This window comes from Cupressus sempervirens, chromosome 7 (assembly GCF_028749045.1).
Source record: "Cupressus sempervirens isolate cs-2001-9-10 chromosome 7, ASM2874904v1, whole genome shotgun sequence".
Taxonomy (NCBI): Eukaryota; Viridiplantae; Streptophyta; class Pinopsida; order Cupressales; family Cupressaceae; genus Cupressus; species Cupressus sempervirens.
In genome coordinates this window covers 634914903-634934764 of record NC_143124.1, presented here as the reverse complement: position 1 = coordinate 634934764, position 19862 = coordinate 634914903, and the positions used below count along the sequence as shown (strand labels likewise).

The window sequence follows — 19862 nt, the reverse complement described above, 5'->3', positions numbered from 1 at the left end:
TGAATATTTGTAGAGTTCCTTGAAAAGACAAAATTTTTGAAGATGTGAAAAAACAAGTTATTGAATTTTGGACCACACATTCTCATGTTTCTTCCAATAGTTATTGAATTTTGGACCACACATTCTCATGTTTCTTCCAATAGACGTGATATTATACAAATTAAAAATCAAGAGACAGGGGCCAAAATTGAACATCCAAAACATTTCATAGATATAACTCAAAGTGAATTATTTCAATCATTCAAGCAAGAATTTTCAAATGTCAAAATATGTCAGAGAATATTTGAGAGTTTGCATCCTTTCTTTGTATGCATAAATAGATGTGTGAAACTTGTTGTCGAAATCATGTTGAATTTGGTCTACACTTGCAATCATATAAAAAAGTTATGGCAGTACTTGATCCTAATTTGGTTATCCCTAGCAGTACAACACAGTTTGTGAAGTCCATATTATGTGATATCTTAGAAGATTCAAATGAGTTCAAAGCGCAATGTATAAAAAAACAGTGTGAAGATTGTGGAGATTTACGCAAATTTTCTAAAATGCAAATTGAGAATATTAATGAATCGACACCAGTTTCATGGATGAGATATGAATATGAGACATATCAAAATAAGACAGGAGATGAATCCAAAAAAAATGTATTGAAGGAGAGTGAATTGCATTATGATGAGTTTATGACCAAGTTCCGTCTATCGATATATTCACATATCCAACATTGTAATGGTGCACGATGGCAAGCTAAATAGTTTCGTGATTTGAAAAATTGTTTTCCACCTGATTATATGCCTTCAGTTTTAGATTTTTCTGAGAATTATACATTTGCACCTCAAACAGAGTTTCAAGGGCAATGTTATCATTCTGAACAAGTTGCAATATTTGTGCAAGTGACCTATAGACATGCACAATTTGAGGTGGATGAGATAGAAAGATTGGATGAAAATGAACACATCATCATCAAAGAGGTTCATTTTTATATTAGTGATGATAGAGTTCATGATAGGATTTATGTGGCTCATTACTTTGCAGTGTTCTTTGAAGATCTTAGAAATTGTGGAACAAATGTTTTAGAGCACTAGATTTGGTCTGATGGATGTGCAGGTTAGTATACACAGACTTACACATTTATTTAACTTTATTTTAACTTATATTTATTTGTACATGCCTATTTTGATTTGATACATGTACACAGATAATTGTAGATACCTATCATGTTTCATGTTCACAAGACAATTCAAATTTGCAAAAACATTTAATTGGTTAGCAATGCAACATGCTAGAACCAATATTAGGTTTTTATGGAATTTCTTTGAAAGTGGACACGGAAAAGGGGAGCATGATGGAGCAAGAGCATGTATAAAGCATGCGCTTCGACAACATGAACTTGCGGGTAAATATGCATTTAATGTGCATGTGTAATACTAGTAGCATATATACTAAATTATATATGTGCATGTTGTATGTACATAGAGGGAATAGGATAGAGAGTGCAAATCAAATTGTTGAATGTTGCAAAGTTCATTTTGCTACTTGAGATACTGAATACAATAAGCGTTACTTTTGGGAAGTGAAAGGTGAACTAAGTTATATTTATTTTTAATGTATTTTTCAAAATTTTGAGTTTTCTATTAGATATTTATTTTGAAATATGATAGTTACTTTTTGTATATGTAATAGATATAGATCAATCTAATCCTTACAAATACTTTTTGCAGCATTCAACAATTTGATTTGCATTCTCTATCCTATTCCTTGTATGTACATACAACATGCATATATATAATTGTAAGGATTAGAATAATCTATATCTGTTACAAATGCAAAAAGTAATTGTCATATGTCAAAATAAATATTTAATAAAAAACTCAAGAATTTGAAAAATATATTAAAAATAAATATAATTTAGTGCACCTTTCACTTCCCAAAAGTAATGCTTATTGTATTCAGTATCTTGAGTAGCAAAATGAACTTTGCACCATTCAACAATTTGATTTGCACTCTCTATCCTATTCCCTGTATGTACATACAACATGCATATATATAATTTAAAACATATGCTACTAGTATTAAACATGCACATTAAATGCATATTTACCTGCTAGTGCATGTTGTCGAAGTGTACGCTTTATACATGCTCTTGCTCCATCACGTTCCCCTTTTCTGTGTCCACTTTCAAAGAAATTCCATAAAAACCTAACATTGGTTCTAGCATGTTGCATTGCTAATCAATTAAATGCTTTTGCAGACTTGAATTGTCTTGTGAACATGAAACATGATAAGTATCTACAATTATCTGTGTACATGTATCAAATAGAAATAGGCATGTACAAATAAATATAAGTTAAAATAAAATTAAATAAATGTGTAAGTTCGTGTATGCTAACCTGCACATCCATCAAACCAAATCCAGTGCTCTAAAACATTTCTTCCATGATTTCTAAGATCTTCAGAGAACATTGCAAAACAATGAGCCACATAACTCCTATCATGACCTCTATCATCACTAATATAGAAATGAAACTCTTTGATGATGATGCGTTCATTTTCATCCAACTTTTCTATCTCATCCACCTCAAATTGTGCATGTCTATAGGTCATTTGCACAAATTTTGCAACTTGTTCAGAATGATAATATTGCCCTTGAAGCTCTGTTTGAGGTGCAAATGTATAATTCTCAGAAAAATCTACAACTGAAAGTATACAACCAAGTGGAAAACAATTTTTGGAATCACGAAACTGTTTAGCTTGCCATTGTGCACCATGACAATGTTGGATATGTGGATATATCAATGGACGAAACTTGGTCATAAACTCATTGTAACGCAATTCACTCTCCTTCAATACATTTTTTTTGGATTCATCTCCTGTCTTATTTTGGTATGTCTTATATTCATATCTCATCCATGAAACTGGTGTCGATTCATTAATATTTTCAATTTGCATTTCAGAAAATTTGCGTAAATCTCCACAATCTTCACACTCATATTTGATGCATTGCACTATGAACTCATTTGAATCCTCTAATTTATCACATAATATGGACTTCACAAATTGTGTTGTATTGCTAGGGATGACCAAATTAGGATTAAGTACTGCCATAACTTTTTTTATATGATTGCAAGTGTAGACCAAATTCAACATGATTTCGACAACAAGTTTCATGCATCTTATTTATGCGTACAAAGGAAGGATGCAAACTCTCAAACATTCTCTGACATTTGAAAATTCTTGCTTGAATGTTTGAAATAATTCACTTTGAGTTATATCTATGAAATGTTTTAGATGTTCCATTTTGGCCCTTGTCTCTTGATCTTTAATTTGTATAGTATCACGTCTGTTGGAAGAAACACGAGAATGTGTGGTCCAAAATTCAATAACTTGTCTTTTCACATCTTTAGAAATTCTGTCTTTTCGAGGAACTCTACAAATATTCACCTAGTTATTCTCAATGTTATCCTCTAGCATATTTCTTCTCTTGATGTATCTTTGAATAGTTCTTCTAGATATATGTAGTACATCAGAAATTGCACGTACTTGTTTTCTATGTGTCAATTTTCTACTAGATATAGTAGTCATCAATGTTCTTCGTGCATTACTCAAATCACCTCCTCGAGTTGTGTTGTCAATTTTGTTATAAGCATTTTGCAAGTTTTCAACTATTGTTTTATTAATATTTTGCGTATGGTTTTTCTTGTTGTTAACACCCAACAAGTCAAAAACAAGTCTCATATTTTTTCTCCTAAATAACTTGACAAATAATTATGCCTGTCCAAATATGCTTTTATCTTTGAAATATTCATCCCACATGTTCTGACAATGCTTTCTAATAGTGTTATCATTTATCATATCTTTAGATGGAATTTGATTAAAAAGTAGTTCTTCAACCAAATCCATCAAATTTGTTATGCTTTCTAATTTGTTTCTATCTGTAGAACTTTCAATTTCTTCCTCTTCATTACTTGCTTTCTCTTCATGAATCTCATCCTGTTCAAGAATTTCAGTAGGTTGGTTTTGGTTATGTTTTGTATGACCTTTCATTTTGTCATCTCTTATTCTATCATATTTCCTTGATTTTTTCTTTTTACTGCCCATTGAATACTTTAATCTATAGAAACAAAAAAATTAATTTAGATTTTGAACGCTAAATACCAGCTAATGCTTTAATTTAGAATACATAAAAATAAAAATAAGTAGATGGGAAAAAACCACTTTAAAAATATTTGATCATTTGCAATTTTGATTAAATCCGCGAAATAGTTGCTGAAAATGACTTCAAAAATCGTTGTCTTCCAAAAATGCTCTTCTATTTTTCGCTGTTTTCTATATTTATTAAAAAAAAGAAAACACAAATCTTATTTTATACATGAAACAACCAAACTAATTTATTTTATACATGAAACAACTAAACTAATGGCTGGCGGTTTGATAGGCCGATAGGGGTTTTGGCTGAAACCATTTCAGCCGAAAGTGTTTTGGCCATAACTGTTTATGTGGCATCTTAGGTGGCAGCCACACAAGCAAAAATAAGAACTTCTGCAAACATCTCACTTTGAAGGCCAATTTGACTTACTAAATTGAATTTTTTTTTAAAACTAAAAATATAATTTTGTAGGTCTTGGAGTCAAGACTATGAGCATATAATTTTTTTTTAATTTTGATTATGGATAATATGTTATAATTTGAAAATTTTATAAGTAGCTATTTTAAGATTCAAGAAGATGTCTATTCAAAAATAGGAAAAAAATAGTTAATCATGTTAAAAAATTATTATTTTTTAATGCTACACTGGAGGAGAGAGTCCTCTTCAAGAATATGGAATTTAAAAAAAAAAATATAGAGTTGATGGAAAAATTTTGACGGGAGAAAAAAACTGTAAATTTCTGATGACTTTGACCGGCTATAATTTGAAAAATATTAGCTAAATTTCAATTTTTCTTTTTTTGGTGTGCTAGGTATACATGTCAACTCTAACATATTCCATAATTAGACCAAAATATGAACATTTGCATATATTTGTTTGACGGGAAAAAAACTCTATATTTTCAGCATTTAAATAAAAATAAAAAATAGATTTTAAAAATTCAAAAATAAATAAAGTTTTCACTCAATTTTTTAAAAAAAAATTACAGACATAAACTTCATCCAATTTTACACATTTCATTAGTTTACATCATCTTCAAATTATACACACAAATGCCACTTTTATGTTGTTAAAGTTGAAGAGTTTAAATTCTGATATCACTTTTACATTGTAACAATTGTTTTCTGCAATTCTGATGCTTGAGACTCTTTACAAACAGATGGTCCAGGAAATGGTTCTAATAATCTGCAAACTGGTAGCTGAATATGACTGATAACAGATCTTAAATCAGAAGCTCAAAAATGGTGCAGCATCTTTTATATTGAAAACTCGCAAAAATCAGCAACACAAAAACTGGAAATTAGCATATAACAGCTGAAAAATCCCCAACAGTAGCAACCAACTGCAATTCACACAATCCTTTGTCCGAATACAACTCCATCCCTGCAAATGGTGGAGTATACTGGGGAAATGAGGAGGGGACCCTCAGGTTGGGGAATTAGTGGAGAGCACCCCTATATGTGTTTCCTTCACCACTAAGTTAGTTGTAATGTACTATGAGTTCTTATCAAGTTCTGTTTGAAATCCTAATCTGATTTTAAAAGTAATAAGCAAAATTTCACTCACTAGCTTTAATAGTCACCACATGAAGCAATGAGCAAGTAATGAGCAAAATCAATAACTCATAAACACTCAAATTTTATACGTAGAAAACCCAAGTTAGGAAAAACCTCAGTGCAAAGAATAATCTACTGATGTATTGAAATGACCCTTACTATAAAGGTTACTAAAAACCCAATGCTTAGTCTTAAAACAATTTGTCAAACACCTGTCTGGTAGTCTGTACTGCACTTATGGAAAATATTATACTATGAATTTTGTCAAAGCTAAGCATGCAACTGTTAAATGGTTAAGAGTGTAATGTCTCAAATAATTCACCAAATAAGCTGACTGCAATGGACAATGGTAGTGCCAACAATATTCAAGAAAATTTATTTTTTTATTGACAGATCTATTACAAATTCGTTGGGAATAACTAGTCTTCACATAATAATCCAATTGAAATAAATAACAGAGTCTGTACATAGACAGCCAAATAACATCAAGAACCTGGTATCGCTGCTACCGTGAGTTTCCGGAATGATGATTTAGGTCTTTCGCTTGATCTGTCCTCCACACTCTGAATATATAGCTGATGCTGCATATACTATTGAGTTTGCCTGCCTACCAATTTTTGCTAGACTGGTGCGTTTTATAATATAATTGTCACCACTTCGAATAATGTCCAACCTGAATCCGACTGATATAAATAATGCACCCGCATGCAATATGGTCAGCTATGATGAACTTCCGGACCTCCTGTAATGCAGACCTTGGATTCCATGTTTCCCTGCGGTGAATATGGATTGATCCGAGCTGCCTCTCGACCTAGCTCTGAAGCCTTAACCCGTCGCCCACAATGGTTGATAATGACCTGTTCATCACTCCAAACGTATGCTAAACCCTGCGATTTAGACTGAATAAGGGTCGGATTGAGACCTCTGATCTAATCCGACCTGCTCCTCTTAACCCGTTGCTTGGACGCAAGGGCAAATGAAGTTGTTATTTATTCTCTGTGATAACTCCGTTCTCTGCAGTGATGCAAATCTGCTCCTGTTAATGACTGGCTCCGCTAACCCCTTCAGTCCGACGCGTTTCGGCTTACATAAATCGAAAGTCATAAATACATCAACACTTGATCAAGATCGCTTGTTATTGAGACAAATTTCACCCACGGATTCATACAGACGGCTAAGTAATAACCTTGAACTGAGATCGATATCTTTGGACTGATACGATTTCTTCTCCTTAATTTGGTGTTCCGAATGTAATAATGTTGGATCAAATCGCGATATGCAAATGGAAATCGAGACAACTGGTTGCGAAGGAAATCGATGCCGGTTGGAAACACCAAATGCGCCTCTGCCCTCTGATCTCAAAAATCGGGTGACTAATCCGACTCTTGTGCGTTTACTGATTCCACACTAACACACAAGTTGTAAAGATTTCTGCCTCATAATAAATTTCGATTTAACATTTGGAGTCTTGCCTGTCACTTCGACAATCCAAATTAAATGCTGCAGATCCTGCTTGGATAAAATGCTGAACTCCAAACCTTTGCGAACAGCTTAGAACCTAAAAATCAATTCTCAAGATGACCCATCAAAATTTTGGCCTTAGGCCACAGATTCTGCCCCTGATGAAATGACTGTAACGTCACCTCCAATCTGCAATAATTCGGATGATATTTCACACCCTCAAAATTGCGTACCAATTGAGAGTTATCGTTCTCAATGGCCAACTGTGACAATTGCAGAAACCTTAGGTTCCACAATGCACCCGTGATTGAATCACAATCTGAAATCAAAAGAGAGATAAACAACTGCCTGATTCGAATGGAGCCCCGGGGTGCCTATTTATTCTTTTCTCTCCATCTTCTTCAGAGACTTCTAGAACATTTTCGATCTTATCTCTTAAGTGACTTTATTAAATATTTTATGATCCAAATCACTTTATTAAATTAATTAAATATAAAGTTATCTTTTAATATTTATTTATTTGATAACTTTATAAATAATTAACTTAATATCTTTTATTTATTTAATTAAAATAATTAATTAGTCGTCCTTATAAAATATGCATTATTTTGGACAACCAGATTAATTAAATTAATTAAATCGAACTGTCACCAAAAAAATGGGGACATGACATGTATGATGTATATAGTCTGAGTACAAAAGATGGTAGGAGCTCACTGCTCCTGGCTTGGAGGTAGAGGCCCACTGTCACTACGACAATGAATACAAATAGGAGCATACTGCTCTGAACTTGCAAACAGAGGCTCACTGCCAAAGTAGCAATACACAGCAACTAACTTGTGCACTCAAGACTCACTGTCTCAAGGATAAGATGCATACAACCCTTTACAAGGATAAACAGAGATTCTCCTGATAATGCAGTTGACTTGCACAATGCTGTGAACGTTAGCAGTACACTGTTTCTGCCTTTTCTTCTCTGCCACTATCACTGACCTATGGTGACTATAGATCTTCACAGGTTCACACACTATCCACTTGCTTTACGCCATGCATTTTTCCGAAGCTTAGAGTGTACTTAAATACAAGATCCATTGGAGATTACAACGAGATCGGCTATGTCAAAGGGATATTACAATATAAGTTACAAGTCAGTCAAGGCAACGACAAAATGCAATAAAGTCCCATGCTAGAAGTATCTGGACCTAAACATAGAATGGACGCAACCGGATAAGAGATGAACATTAAATGCATGACCCCATATAGCATGGACCCGTCTGGATACAAGATAATCATTAAATACATAACCTAGAGCTAAATGAAGAAGCATGATCGCTCTAGGAGAGAGGGATCACAAGCACACTATCTCAAATGTGTAGAAACACACTAGCCAATGAATCACCAAACATGCCAACTTTATCTAGACCTCCACACACCACATCAGAAGCACTGGCACATGCCAACAATCCTTGTTAGAAGTTACATTTTTGGACCAGGATGAGGACAACAACCGAACAAAATTGCAATACTGGTCACATAGTTTGCAGATCACCACAAACAATTTTCGGATCGTCAGTGAACGCCACAACCAAGACCAAAGTCTGAATCTATTTGCATAAGTATCAGCAGAACTTCAACCCCAATTTTTGGAGCAGAGACCTTTCAAAAAGCACAAACGAAGCACCATTAACTGCAACCAGGATGAGGACAACAACCGAACAAAATTGCAATACTGGTTGCATAGTTTGCAGATTACCACAAACGATTTTCGGATCGTCAGTGAATGCCACAACCAAGACCAAAGTCTGAATCTATTTGCATAAGTATCAGCAGAACTTCAACCCCAATTTTTGGAGCAGAGACCTTTCAAAAAGCACAAATGAAGCACCATTAACTGCAATTGTAAAACTGCATTTCTTTGTTTACTGAACCACAAACATTGAGACCACATAGACTATTGGATAAAGACTTGCAACACTGAAGCAATGTTAAACAGCATCATCTTCACATGATCACAGGATAAGTATATGTCTTCCACTATACCAAAGGTTTAGTATACAAGCTTACTTCAGTAGGTAGCAGACTTCCGGACCACAGTGTTTGAGCAACCACAGATACCTCCAGAACGCAATGTTTAACATCAATGACAGCATGCAACTTAATATATATTTCCAACTTTTTCAACCCAAATGCAAGAGATGAGTTCCTTAATATACATTTCCAACTTTTTCAACCCAATTGCAAGAGATGAAGAACTCAATAGTGATATTAATGCCACTATCCTCTTCCCACAAAGTGTTATGTGGATCGACACGTGGAAACAAGTATAAACTTCAATCAAAGAGTCCATGCACTCCATACTGCAAGTTGTATCCCTTGCTCTATCAATCGTTTTAGCATGCTTCCCATTATGACAATAGTTTTGTTGTAACATAAGAGGCAACAGATCTGAAATTTGATCATCTTCATACCTTAGGCTGCCAACAAGGAACACACACTCCTTTTTTGGAGTAGGAATTGGAGAGATTCTCTCAATGTATCATCCATGTGATTCAAAATAATTCCTTGAGATGCATGTACATCCACATTATTACTCTAAAAATCAACCATCTTGTCTGCCTCTTAACTCTTAATAGGAACACCATGCGTTAACTCACGATGATACTCTACTGAATTGTAATCTTGAAAATTCAAGTACCATGCAATTGTGGTCCATACTAGGCCAGTTATAACCACCAAACAAAGATATCTCACTTAGATCTATGATTTAGAAAATTATCACGTATTTTGAACCCACTTGCAAGTGTTAGAATTTGTGCCTTAAAGATCCAAGGAAGGGTGAAGCCATTTTGTAACATCTCATTCTGCTTGAGCTGACTATCACCTACTCAAAAGGGGCAAGCCTGTATGTAGCTTGACTCACACATTACCATACCTTGCTTAGTCAAATAATCACGAACATTCAATTACCATTTATTTTGATTGCTACCCCATGCTGAGCATACCATGGTGACTATCCTCATTCAGCCAGCACCATGATCTTGTTCGCTTAGCTTTTTGGAGTGATCTTGAATGTGAACATTGATCCTTCAAAATGTGCTTAGGATACAAAACCAACCCGATATGGTCTGTCATAAACTTACAATCCAGATGCAAGAGTTGAAGAACTCAATAATGATATTGGATCATCTATCCACTTTGACCCTCAAAAGGTTTTGGATCTGATATGCAAAAGCAATTATAAATTTAAATAAATAATGATGTCCCCTTTTCCTGAAATCAAATTTAATAATAAAATATAAATAGTATAAATAAATAATATTAAATAAATAAAAATAAGTAAATTAATTAATTAATTATAATAACTTATAATTGGAATTTAAATGTAATGTAATGATCGAATAACGTTAATGGATTGATCCTTTTACGTATGTAAGTAACCTGAATTACAAGACATTTTTATTATTAAAACGCTGTGATCAAATATTGGAAATAGGAGTTTGTTTAAAGTTAAGGAAAGCAACGACCAAAGAAACAATAAACAATAAATACAAACATTGAGAATATATAAAATACATATAATGATATCACTATACATGGTGATAGTGATAAACCGTTTTGGAAAAAGATAATACGATTAGTGAATACTCATGTACCTAATCAGCAAATGTAACAAAGGAACATCATATTCCCAATAGATCGAATTCAAGAACTAAAGACATGACATATACAGCTGGCATTGTTATGCGAGATCCATGAAAGATAAGAGAGCAGATACAAGTGATCACATTGGTTTCCACCATACATACTGCCACATCATTCCTTGGCTCAAATTTGGGTAGCTATATTCGTCGATATCAATGGTGGTCTGTGATTTGTGCAACCATAAACATTATTACCAGTGAAGCAAACAGACATCATAATACAATTCAGAGATTTGAATGCTCAACGTTCACAACAATTAGATCATTTATATATCTGTGTGGCACCATATATTTAGCATCACAACCACAATCTTTACCAGTTTCCTCTCGTCATGTGCAAGATAGAAGCATTTGAGATGCTGAACTAGAGTGATTGAGGAGTGTGTACACATTGACAAGTGTTTAAGTGTTTATAAAATACTCTAAGAGAATGTAAAAACAGAGACAGTTATTTGACTACAACCAAAACTGTAGACATTAAGCATGAAATACACAATGGAAGGGAATACAAAACTAGATCATTAGATCATTAGTTTTGTATCCACTGGAAGATGCCAGTCAATACAAAACTAATCAATATTACTAAATAAATCAATTAAAGAGACATAGTTAAGAATGAAGGAAGCTATATAGTCAAGACTATTGAACAATTTGGCAGTATAAAACAAAGTTGCATGGATACGGATATGGATACAAATAAAGATACAGTATTGGGTATGGATATGGCCATTTTTTTAGGTCCCCAATATGGATACGGCTGGACACGATATTAATAAATAACACATATACATGTATTTAACATAGCTTTCTAAGTTATTGTAGGAGATTTTCATTACTTCAAAATTAATATCGACACATAAATGCTACATAAATATTTATAAGTTAATTTAACGTTTTACAATATGTAAACATAGTTGAGTTGCATTAGAAGATAACCCAAAAACGGGTTGCTGAAATAGAAAATCATTTTATTTGTCTTCCACATTCGGTGTAGGTTTTGTTTATACTATTTTTTTATAAAAAAATGATTTAATATAGTTTTATTACATTAAAGGGAAGATCTACGTCAAATCTTAAAAAAAAAACAAATCCCATAGTATTTGGTACTGTTCAAAAATTAAGTTTAGTAGGCAGACATGGGTACAATATTCAACGTGTATCTGGGCAGTATTGGATACGTTTCCAAATTGGATATGGGGATACACGCGCCCAAGGAGGGACAAAGGAGTTTTTGGCAACTCTGGTATAAAATAATCAATATGATCATGATGGGAAAGGAGGTTCATTATCTATGAAGAGTTGCCATTTTTGCAAATTAAAGTATAAGAAGGCATTCATTCCCATTTCATTGAGGGAGCAACTTTTTGGAATTTATCTCTTAATATCCTCTACAGCTCTGCTCTATATATAGGGAATTATATTGACATTATTGGTGACATAGACGTAACTATCAGATTAGAGTCAGCACCTTGCCCCAAAAAGCAACAGAACATATCGGCAATAGCTGCTTCTTCAGAATTACATAAACATACTGACATATCAGACATAGCGATTATTGCTTTAAGTTTAAACCATAAGTGGAATTGATTGCAAGGATCAAAGAAATACTTCAAAAACCACAATTATATCCCTCAAAGCAATTATTAAGGATCAGGGTTGTACCAGAAATGGCATATGCCATTTTGTACGTAGTCATCTTCTATTGACCTTTATTGCAAAATTAGGGAATTGCAGTGTCCCATATTCATTAATAATCCTAATTGAAGACATTGTTACAAGATTCAAGAAGAGTTGGCAGATTAACGGATTTTCGGATGATTCATTGATCAGAGGAACAAATGTGTTCCTTATAAAGAATTACAAGGATGTTGTTTCTAAAAGAAACAACATAGACTGAAGACGGAATTAGAAACAAAACTAGAGACAGGATAGGAAACATTCCTATTTGGATTGAAGAAAAAAGAGACTGGATAGGAAACATTCCTATTCAGACTGAAAGACGGACTACAGACAGACAAGTAGTTGACTATTATAGAAAGTATAAGATATTATCTTAATACCCTCCCTTAATGGTCAACGTACAGATGTCAAAACATTCTGTGATAATTGAGACCCTCCCTAGATCTACAGAATGCTGAAACCAAGAAGCTTTGCCCAGAAGAGTGCTATGGCTCAAAATAAGTTGCATTTACAGAACTTTGTTTTTATGGAAAAAACGGTAAAACCCAGAATCTCACACAACCTTGCGTATTACAGACAACTTGAAATGATTTTTGAGGAGAAAATCAACAAATCCAAGAAAAACAGAAACAAATTCAGAAGGCGAAAAATGCAGCTTCGCCTTGATCAGGACCCGGAGAAGTCGGACGCTGCGTAACACCCAAAAAAGTTGAGCGGTGTTGCGATATTCGAAGATTGCGATGATGCGCTGCTTCCAGGTTCCATAATTGCGACCATTGAATTTGGAATTATGTTCGAGCAGAATATTTGTCAGAGATGCCATGGCACGTTTTTCAAGGCAAAAATACGAAAGACCCAGAAGAATCAAAGAATGATCTTGAAGAGAGCTCAAAAAACTCAGAAGGAATCTGCTGTCATTTTTTGGATCCGCTGGCTCGAAAATCGAGGCACAAAAATCGAGGCACCCAAAAAAACAGACAACCCAGTTGAGCTCTCGAAAAACCCATCAAGAATTTGCAAACAAAATATTTTTTTGAAGTCAAAAACTAGGGTTTCGAGCAGAATAACAGTCGGTGACTAGGGAGGTCGGATTTGCAAAAAAAAAATGGCGGATTTGGATAAACGAACACCCGAAATGCTGGCAAAGATAGGCGAAAGGGCTGGATAGACAAAAATGACCCTTCAACAATGATTATAGCAGACGAAATACCGATTTTTTCAAGCATTTTTCGGCTCCAAAAAAACGATTTGCAGAAAACGTGAGACATTTTTGTTTGCAGAAAACGTGAGACATTTTTGTTTGTAGAAAACAAATGCGAGTTTCAGAACACGGGAGCAGATTGCAGATAATCATCCACGATTTCCACGCGTTTTGCAGATGACGGGAGTTGCAGAAAAACGTGTTTGGAAGTCACAATTTTTAGGGCAGACTGGTCGAAATCTCAGACACAAAAACCTCAAACAAAAAACCTCAGAAAAAAACCCTAGTTGAAAGCTTAGGGTTTTTAGAAAGCAAGGATCACAAAATAATTTCGAAAATTGTCTTTGATACCATGTTACAAGATTCAAGAAGAGTTGGCAGATTAACGGATTTCCGGATGATTCATTGATCAGAGGAACAAATGTGTTCCTTATAAAGAATTACAAGGACGTTGTTTCTAAAAGAAACAACGTAGACTGAAGACGGAATTAGAAACAAAACTAGAGACAGGATAGGAAACATTCCTATCTGGACTGAAGAAAGAAGAGACGGGATAGGAATTATTCCTATCCAGACTGAAAGACGGACTACAGACAAGTAGTTGACTATTATAGAAAGTATAAGATATTATCTTAATAGACATTACATAACGTGAATAAAAGAGCCCATGTGCTCTGTACTGCAAGTTGCATCACTTGCTCTATCAACCATTTCAGCATGCTTCAATGATGACAATAATTTTGCTGTAACACAGGAGGCAACACTGTGAATTTTTATCATCATCTTCATACGTTATGCTGCTAACCAGGAGCTCACATCCTTTGTTGGAGTAGGAACTGTAGAGATACTCTTAATTTATCATCCTTGTGACTCGATCTTTACTTGAAATGCATTTCCATCCACAATATTTCTCTGAAAATCAATCAGTGGCTCACCCATTGGAAATTCAAGCTATATTGAATGTTCCTCCCTCTTGAACTCTTTGCATCCAACAAGTAACAGCCTTTTTGCATTGACCTGATCACTATTTTGTTGATACATGCATTCATTAGAAGTCAATAAAACATCTTCAATCACCAAAGAACTTTAACATTCAACATGTATGTTGTGCCATTTCCATTCATGCTCAGGGCTGCTTTGTGATTCTGAATTTGACTTTTCTTTTTGCTTCCTTCTTTCCACAAAGTTTTCCAAACATATTTTCATCTGTGGTTCGCTATCCTTGAAGCATTGTTTTGTGTATTCATTCTAAAATGCAACTGAAGCTACCCTGTGAATTTGTGGATCATCCTCTATGATTCGCCATTGCGCTGCTATACCGCTGAGATGTCCCTACCTAGAATTTCTGGAAATATACAACTTTTTAAATATTATTTTCTATATTTTAAACAAATTATAAAAGAGAACAATAAACTGGAAATTGAAACACAACTCTCAAATAATTCTCTAGTTGTCCCTACCTAGAATTTCTAGAAATATATAATTTTTTTTTTAATATTGTTTTCTATATTTTAAACAAAGTATAAAAGAGAACAATAAACTGGAAATTGAAACACAACTCTCAAATAATTCCCTTAGATTAGATCTGAGTTGCATTGCATCAAAACAAGGGCTGAATGTGCTGAAACATACAAATATTAATATCAAGCATAAAAATCACTCTGTTTTATACTGCAGATCTGGTATAATTGCTGAACACTTGTGGAGGGTGCTGTGACGAGTGAAATCAAACCCTCTTTGGTGATGAGTGGATTCATTTGTTGCTAAGGGCCATATCCCCTGGTATGGAAGTATGCTCTCAATCTTGGGTGTGGACAGGTCTGCAATCAGCTCCAAGCGTCCAATCAGTCATGAATACCCTAATTTGTTCTCGTGATCAGATCTAAATAGTATATGAAGCCTAGACTTGTTAAATTCTTTGATTGGTATCAAAGACATTGCACTCTTTCGCATGCAAAGCTGGTGACAATGATTTTTTATTTCCTTGCTGATATGGTAGACATAATAGCAATAGGTGGATTGTCTAATGCTTGACCTGCTGCTAAAAGATGGTGTGAGGTGGGTGTTGGTAAATAAAACCTTATACTGTGAAGTGTTGGCAATGAATTTCAAATCCTTGAATTTTCTCAAGAGCTGCTACTTCATTCACCCTTCTCTGTGTAATTGTGAGCTGGAATAACCCGAGATTACCCCTATAACAGATACAACCTTCTAGATGAGGATGTAAAATGCTGTCGATGATTAATGACTCCTAAAATTAGAAGTAAATGCTGAAACCATCTATTATGATGCCCTCGGGTAGAGTTATCTGTAAATTGATTTGCCAAGCTGGAATTTGATGCAAACTTGAAAAAATTAGCTCCAATCCATGCTCTATTGGAGCATCCCTGAGAAGCAAACGAGGATTTTTGCCCCAATTTCAACAATGAACTTCGAGATGGGTTTTGTCCTCACAAACCTTTGAATAGCCAAGAGTTTTTGTCCTTGGTTGTAAATTTGAACACAAATGCTTCAAATCGAAAGTGTCAAATAAAATCTTTCTTCCAAATGAGGATAGGTGCCCTCTTTTTATACACCTGCAATGTGTTTAAAAATGCTTCTATTGAATTTTCTCTTTTAGAAAGCATTGCTGTTATTTTCATGTTTTTTCTGTTGATATTAATTTTTATATTGCTATGCGACCCATTTTTAATGGTTTGTTTCAGTTTGCCCTAAAGATTAGAAGCAAAGGTTTATTAAGGCACAGCATTATTTATATGATAAGTAAACATCAACATTTAATTAGGCAAGGTTGGCTTCTAGCAACATCAACACGACACAGTTGTAGCTCATCCTGGACATCACTAGCATTGCTATTTGACTTTTGGAATCCCTGGGCATGTTCAAGAGCAATCTAGGAGCAGTCTTTATGTTCTTATACAAGCAACATGAGAATTAACAGCATTCTTTAATGACCACTAGTTTTCAAAACAAACTAGTTGTTCATGAGTGCCCGCTGTAACATCATCTTGGAAATTAAAAAACTATGAATCAGATTTTCAAAGCAAAATAGGTTATTAAGATTGCCTGCTGTAACATTATCTTGGAAATTAAAAAACTATGAAACAGGTTTCCAAAGCAAAATAGTTTTTAATGATTGCCTGCTGTAAAATTGTCTGTTTTTTTGTGATAAATTTCATAGTTTGCAATCATTGGGTGATTATAGTATTTCAATATATTAGTAAACAACATGAGTTTATGTTACCCTTGACATACAAAATGATAAGTCAACCTATGGGGTGGGAGGCGTTATAAAATTTTCCTCGTTGGACTGGATTGTTGGTATTGATTGGATATATCGTGTAACAATGTCTCAAAAGACAAACTGTACTTGCATAATAAACCATAGTTACACCACCCTGGGGGAGGGGGGATGGTGGAATGGGGGGACAGGTGCCTCAATTTGGGGACGGTGGTGGGGAACGGCAAGGGGGGTACATACATATACATATGGTACTTTAAATGTTAGGTATGAAAATATGTACTGCAATATAAGATATAAAGATGTAAAAGAGTAAATACTAGAGCATTGCATTGAATTGGAACATTGAACATTAAAAATAAATAGTTGAATCTGCAAATAGTCAACATCGGGATGTCCTTGCATCTTTGATGGAAGTGGGGGAATCTGGTTGCACTGCTGGGTTTGGGGGGACGGAGTCCCCAAGTCCTCAATGCGTTGAAGTCTCCGGGACGTGGGGCAAAAATGGGGGGACGCGATGCATCCCCCTGTGTTACTATGTAATAACCCATGTAAACAAATGAAAGTTTTCTATTCATAATTGGATGAGAACTCTATAGCTTACATTAAGTCATCCAGACCTGTATCTCTAGTTAGATGTCTAAAATAATTGGCTCTGATCAACCATTCCTAACTAGCAACATTTCTATCTATCATTTTAATATATCTAAATAAATATATGTTTTATCATAAATTTATTAATATAATATATTTATATTATAAAGTAAAATGCTACATTGTCTATAATGAATTTTTACCGAGTGTCAGATTTACTCTTATACGAATTTCTTCCTGTAGACATCTAATAAATGGCTCTGATCAACCATTCTTAACTAGCAACATTTCTATCATTTTAAAATAAGTTAAATAACTAAATAAATATATGTTTTATCATCAATATTTTAATATAATATAAAGTAAAATACTACATTGTATATAATGAATTTTTACTAAATGTCATAGCATGTCAATCTAAAGTCTAAATAATTTTTCAACTGTCATATACGGTCCAAAAGTGCAAAAATGACCATTAAGGCCATCAAATTCCAAGCCCGATTGTGAGCATTTTAAACATTTGGATGCCAATTGGGTACATAAAACTGAAGCAGTTTCTTTAATTTTGCAGCCATTTGATTGGTTGAAGCAGCAGCTTGCTGGAAAGCCAGAGGAGCAACAGGAACAGAAGGCATAGAAATACCAGCCAGGCTCTGGAGTATTGAATAATGGAGAACTTGTAACCTTCTGTTTTCTTTATTTTCTCATTTTATTCTTCTCGTTAATGAGACAAATTCGAGATGGAACTGTGCAATGGTCATTTATTTGAAATGCGATTCAGATGATAATTTTGGGAGGCAAAGGAAGGAGTTTTAATCCTCACAAATAATGTGATTTCATTGAAATGAATGAGATGTAGTCGAGTTGTTTTTTGCTATCCAATTAATTAATGGATAATGTTACCAGTCTTATTTTTCTCCTGTATTGTGAAAACTTTTGAATTTTATAGTTTCATTTTTGTACTCATTGATCAAATTGTGGAAAGTCTGCAAGAATCAATCATTCTGCATTACATTCCCCTGAATTAACCTAAAGTATCTATTTACTTTATGATTGTGTTCCTGTGATTTTCTGGGACAATAGCTGCAAATTTAGGGCTTTCAGTAACAAGCATGCAAGTGAGCTGAGGCTCTTGGCATTCTATTTCAACACACAGAGACTAAATAATGGATAAAGATGTTCTTTTCATTTGATATCGAAAGGAAGCGTGTGAATGGTGTCTTGTCTGTTGGATGAGTTCGCCGAACACAGAACTGGAGGTAGAATTATTTCGTGTTCTGTAAATACAATTGCTTGTATATGCGGCTTATCAAATTGAAAAACTTTCTATAAAAAAGAGGCAAAAAATAACAGAAATCAGATGATTTATAATATTACGCGCTAAGCAAGAATAAGGTTGCAAGAGAGGATAATTGATGGGAAGATTGGAAACCAAGAGTACTAGTACAAGTCACAATTTTTAGGGAATGATCGTCAATTACCAGAGTATTTAACTTACATGTGGCATGTATAATCTCCTTAATTAAATTACCCTGCTGCAAAGTCTTTTCCTTATTGGAAAATGGACCTACACATTAAAAATTAAAATTGAAGGAAATGCATAAACAGACGGTCTAACTAGAGGCAAGAAGCGCACAAGAAAGCTGGCAGTATCACGTTGAAGGCAACAATACAAGTTGATCATGAATTCGGAAATCAGAGCAAAAGTAGCTCAAGGCCTCTCTTCTTTTTAAGTTCAGGAACAGGAACCTCTTTGATCGTATTAGAAATTGTTGTGCTTTTTTATCATCTTCCTGTTTAGGCTTATTGAATGCAACCCACACCTTTGGGAAGGTAGCCGAGGGTGCCGGTTACTTTGATTCATCTATACACTCGCCCTATACCGCCTTTCTTACGCCTGTCTTAATAACTATTTATTGAGAACTATATTCCATATTGATAGTTATAAGTGCGATGTACTCGGCTTCCAAAGGGCCTGAATCTTGGCTTCGTGTTGATGATCCACGTTTGGAATCTTGTCAGTCAGTTTTTTCCGTTCACTTTTATCACAAAAACGAATAGTACAGATTTCATTCGAGTGTCATATCTAGGGGAGAGGAGAGAGCACCTTAACTTCGCACTTTTCAAAATCTTATGTGGAACTTTTAGATCATCCCATTTTTTGATAGTAGTTTACTTGACGAGTCTCCTACTTATAACTAAAGTTTGAGAGCCACATCATAAAAAAATATGCCACTTCAGCATGTTTTTTTGCCAAGGTGTCCAAAGCAGCCCAAAAAAAGTGAGA

The 19862-nt window shown here is 34.4% G+C and overlaps 1 protein-coding gene across 1 annotated transcript in view; it reads left to right on the top strand.

Moving 5' to 3' along the window:
• The window catches only part of LOC149548291 (cytochrome b-c1 complex subunit 10, mitochondrial), a 28517-nt gene extending 10025 nt beyond the window's left edge, over positions 1-18492 (top strand). The window contains exon 2 of the mRNA XM_089792366.1: positions 18147-18492. Coding sequence (XP_089648492.1) covers positions 18147-18212 — 66 coding nt within the window. The 3' untranslated portion in view covers positions 18213-18492. The remainder of the gene's footprint in view (positions 1-18146) is intronic.
• Positions 18493-19862: the final 1370 nt, after the last annotated feature.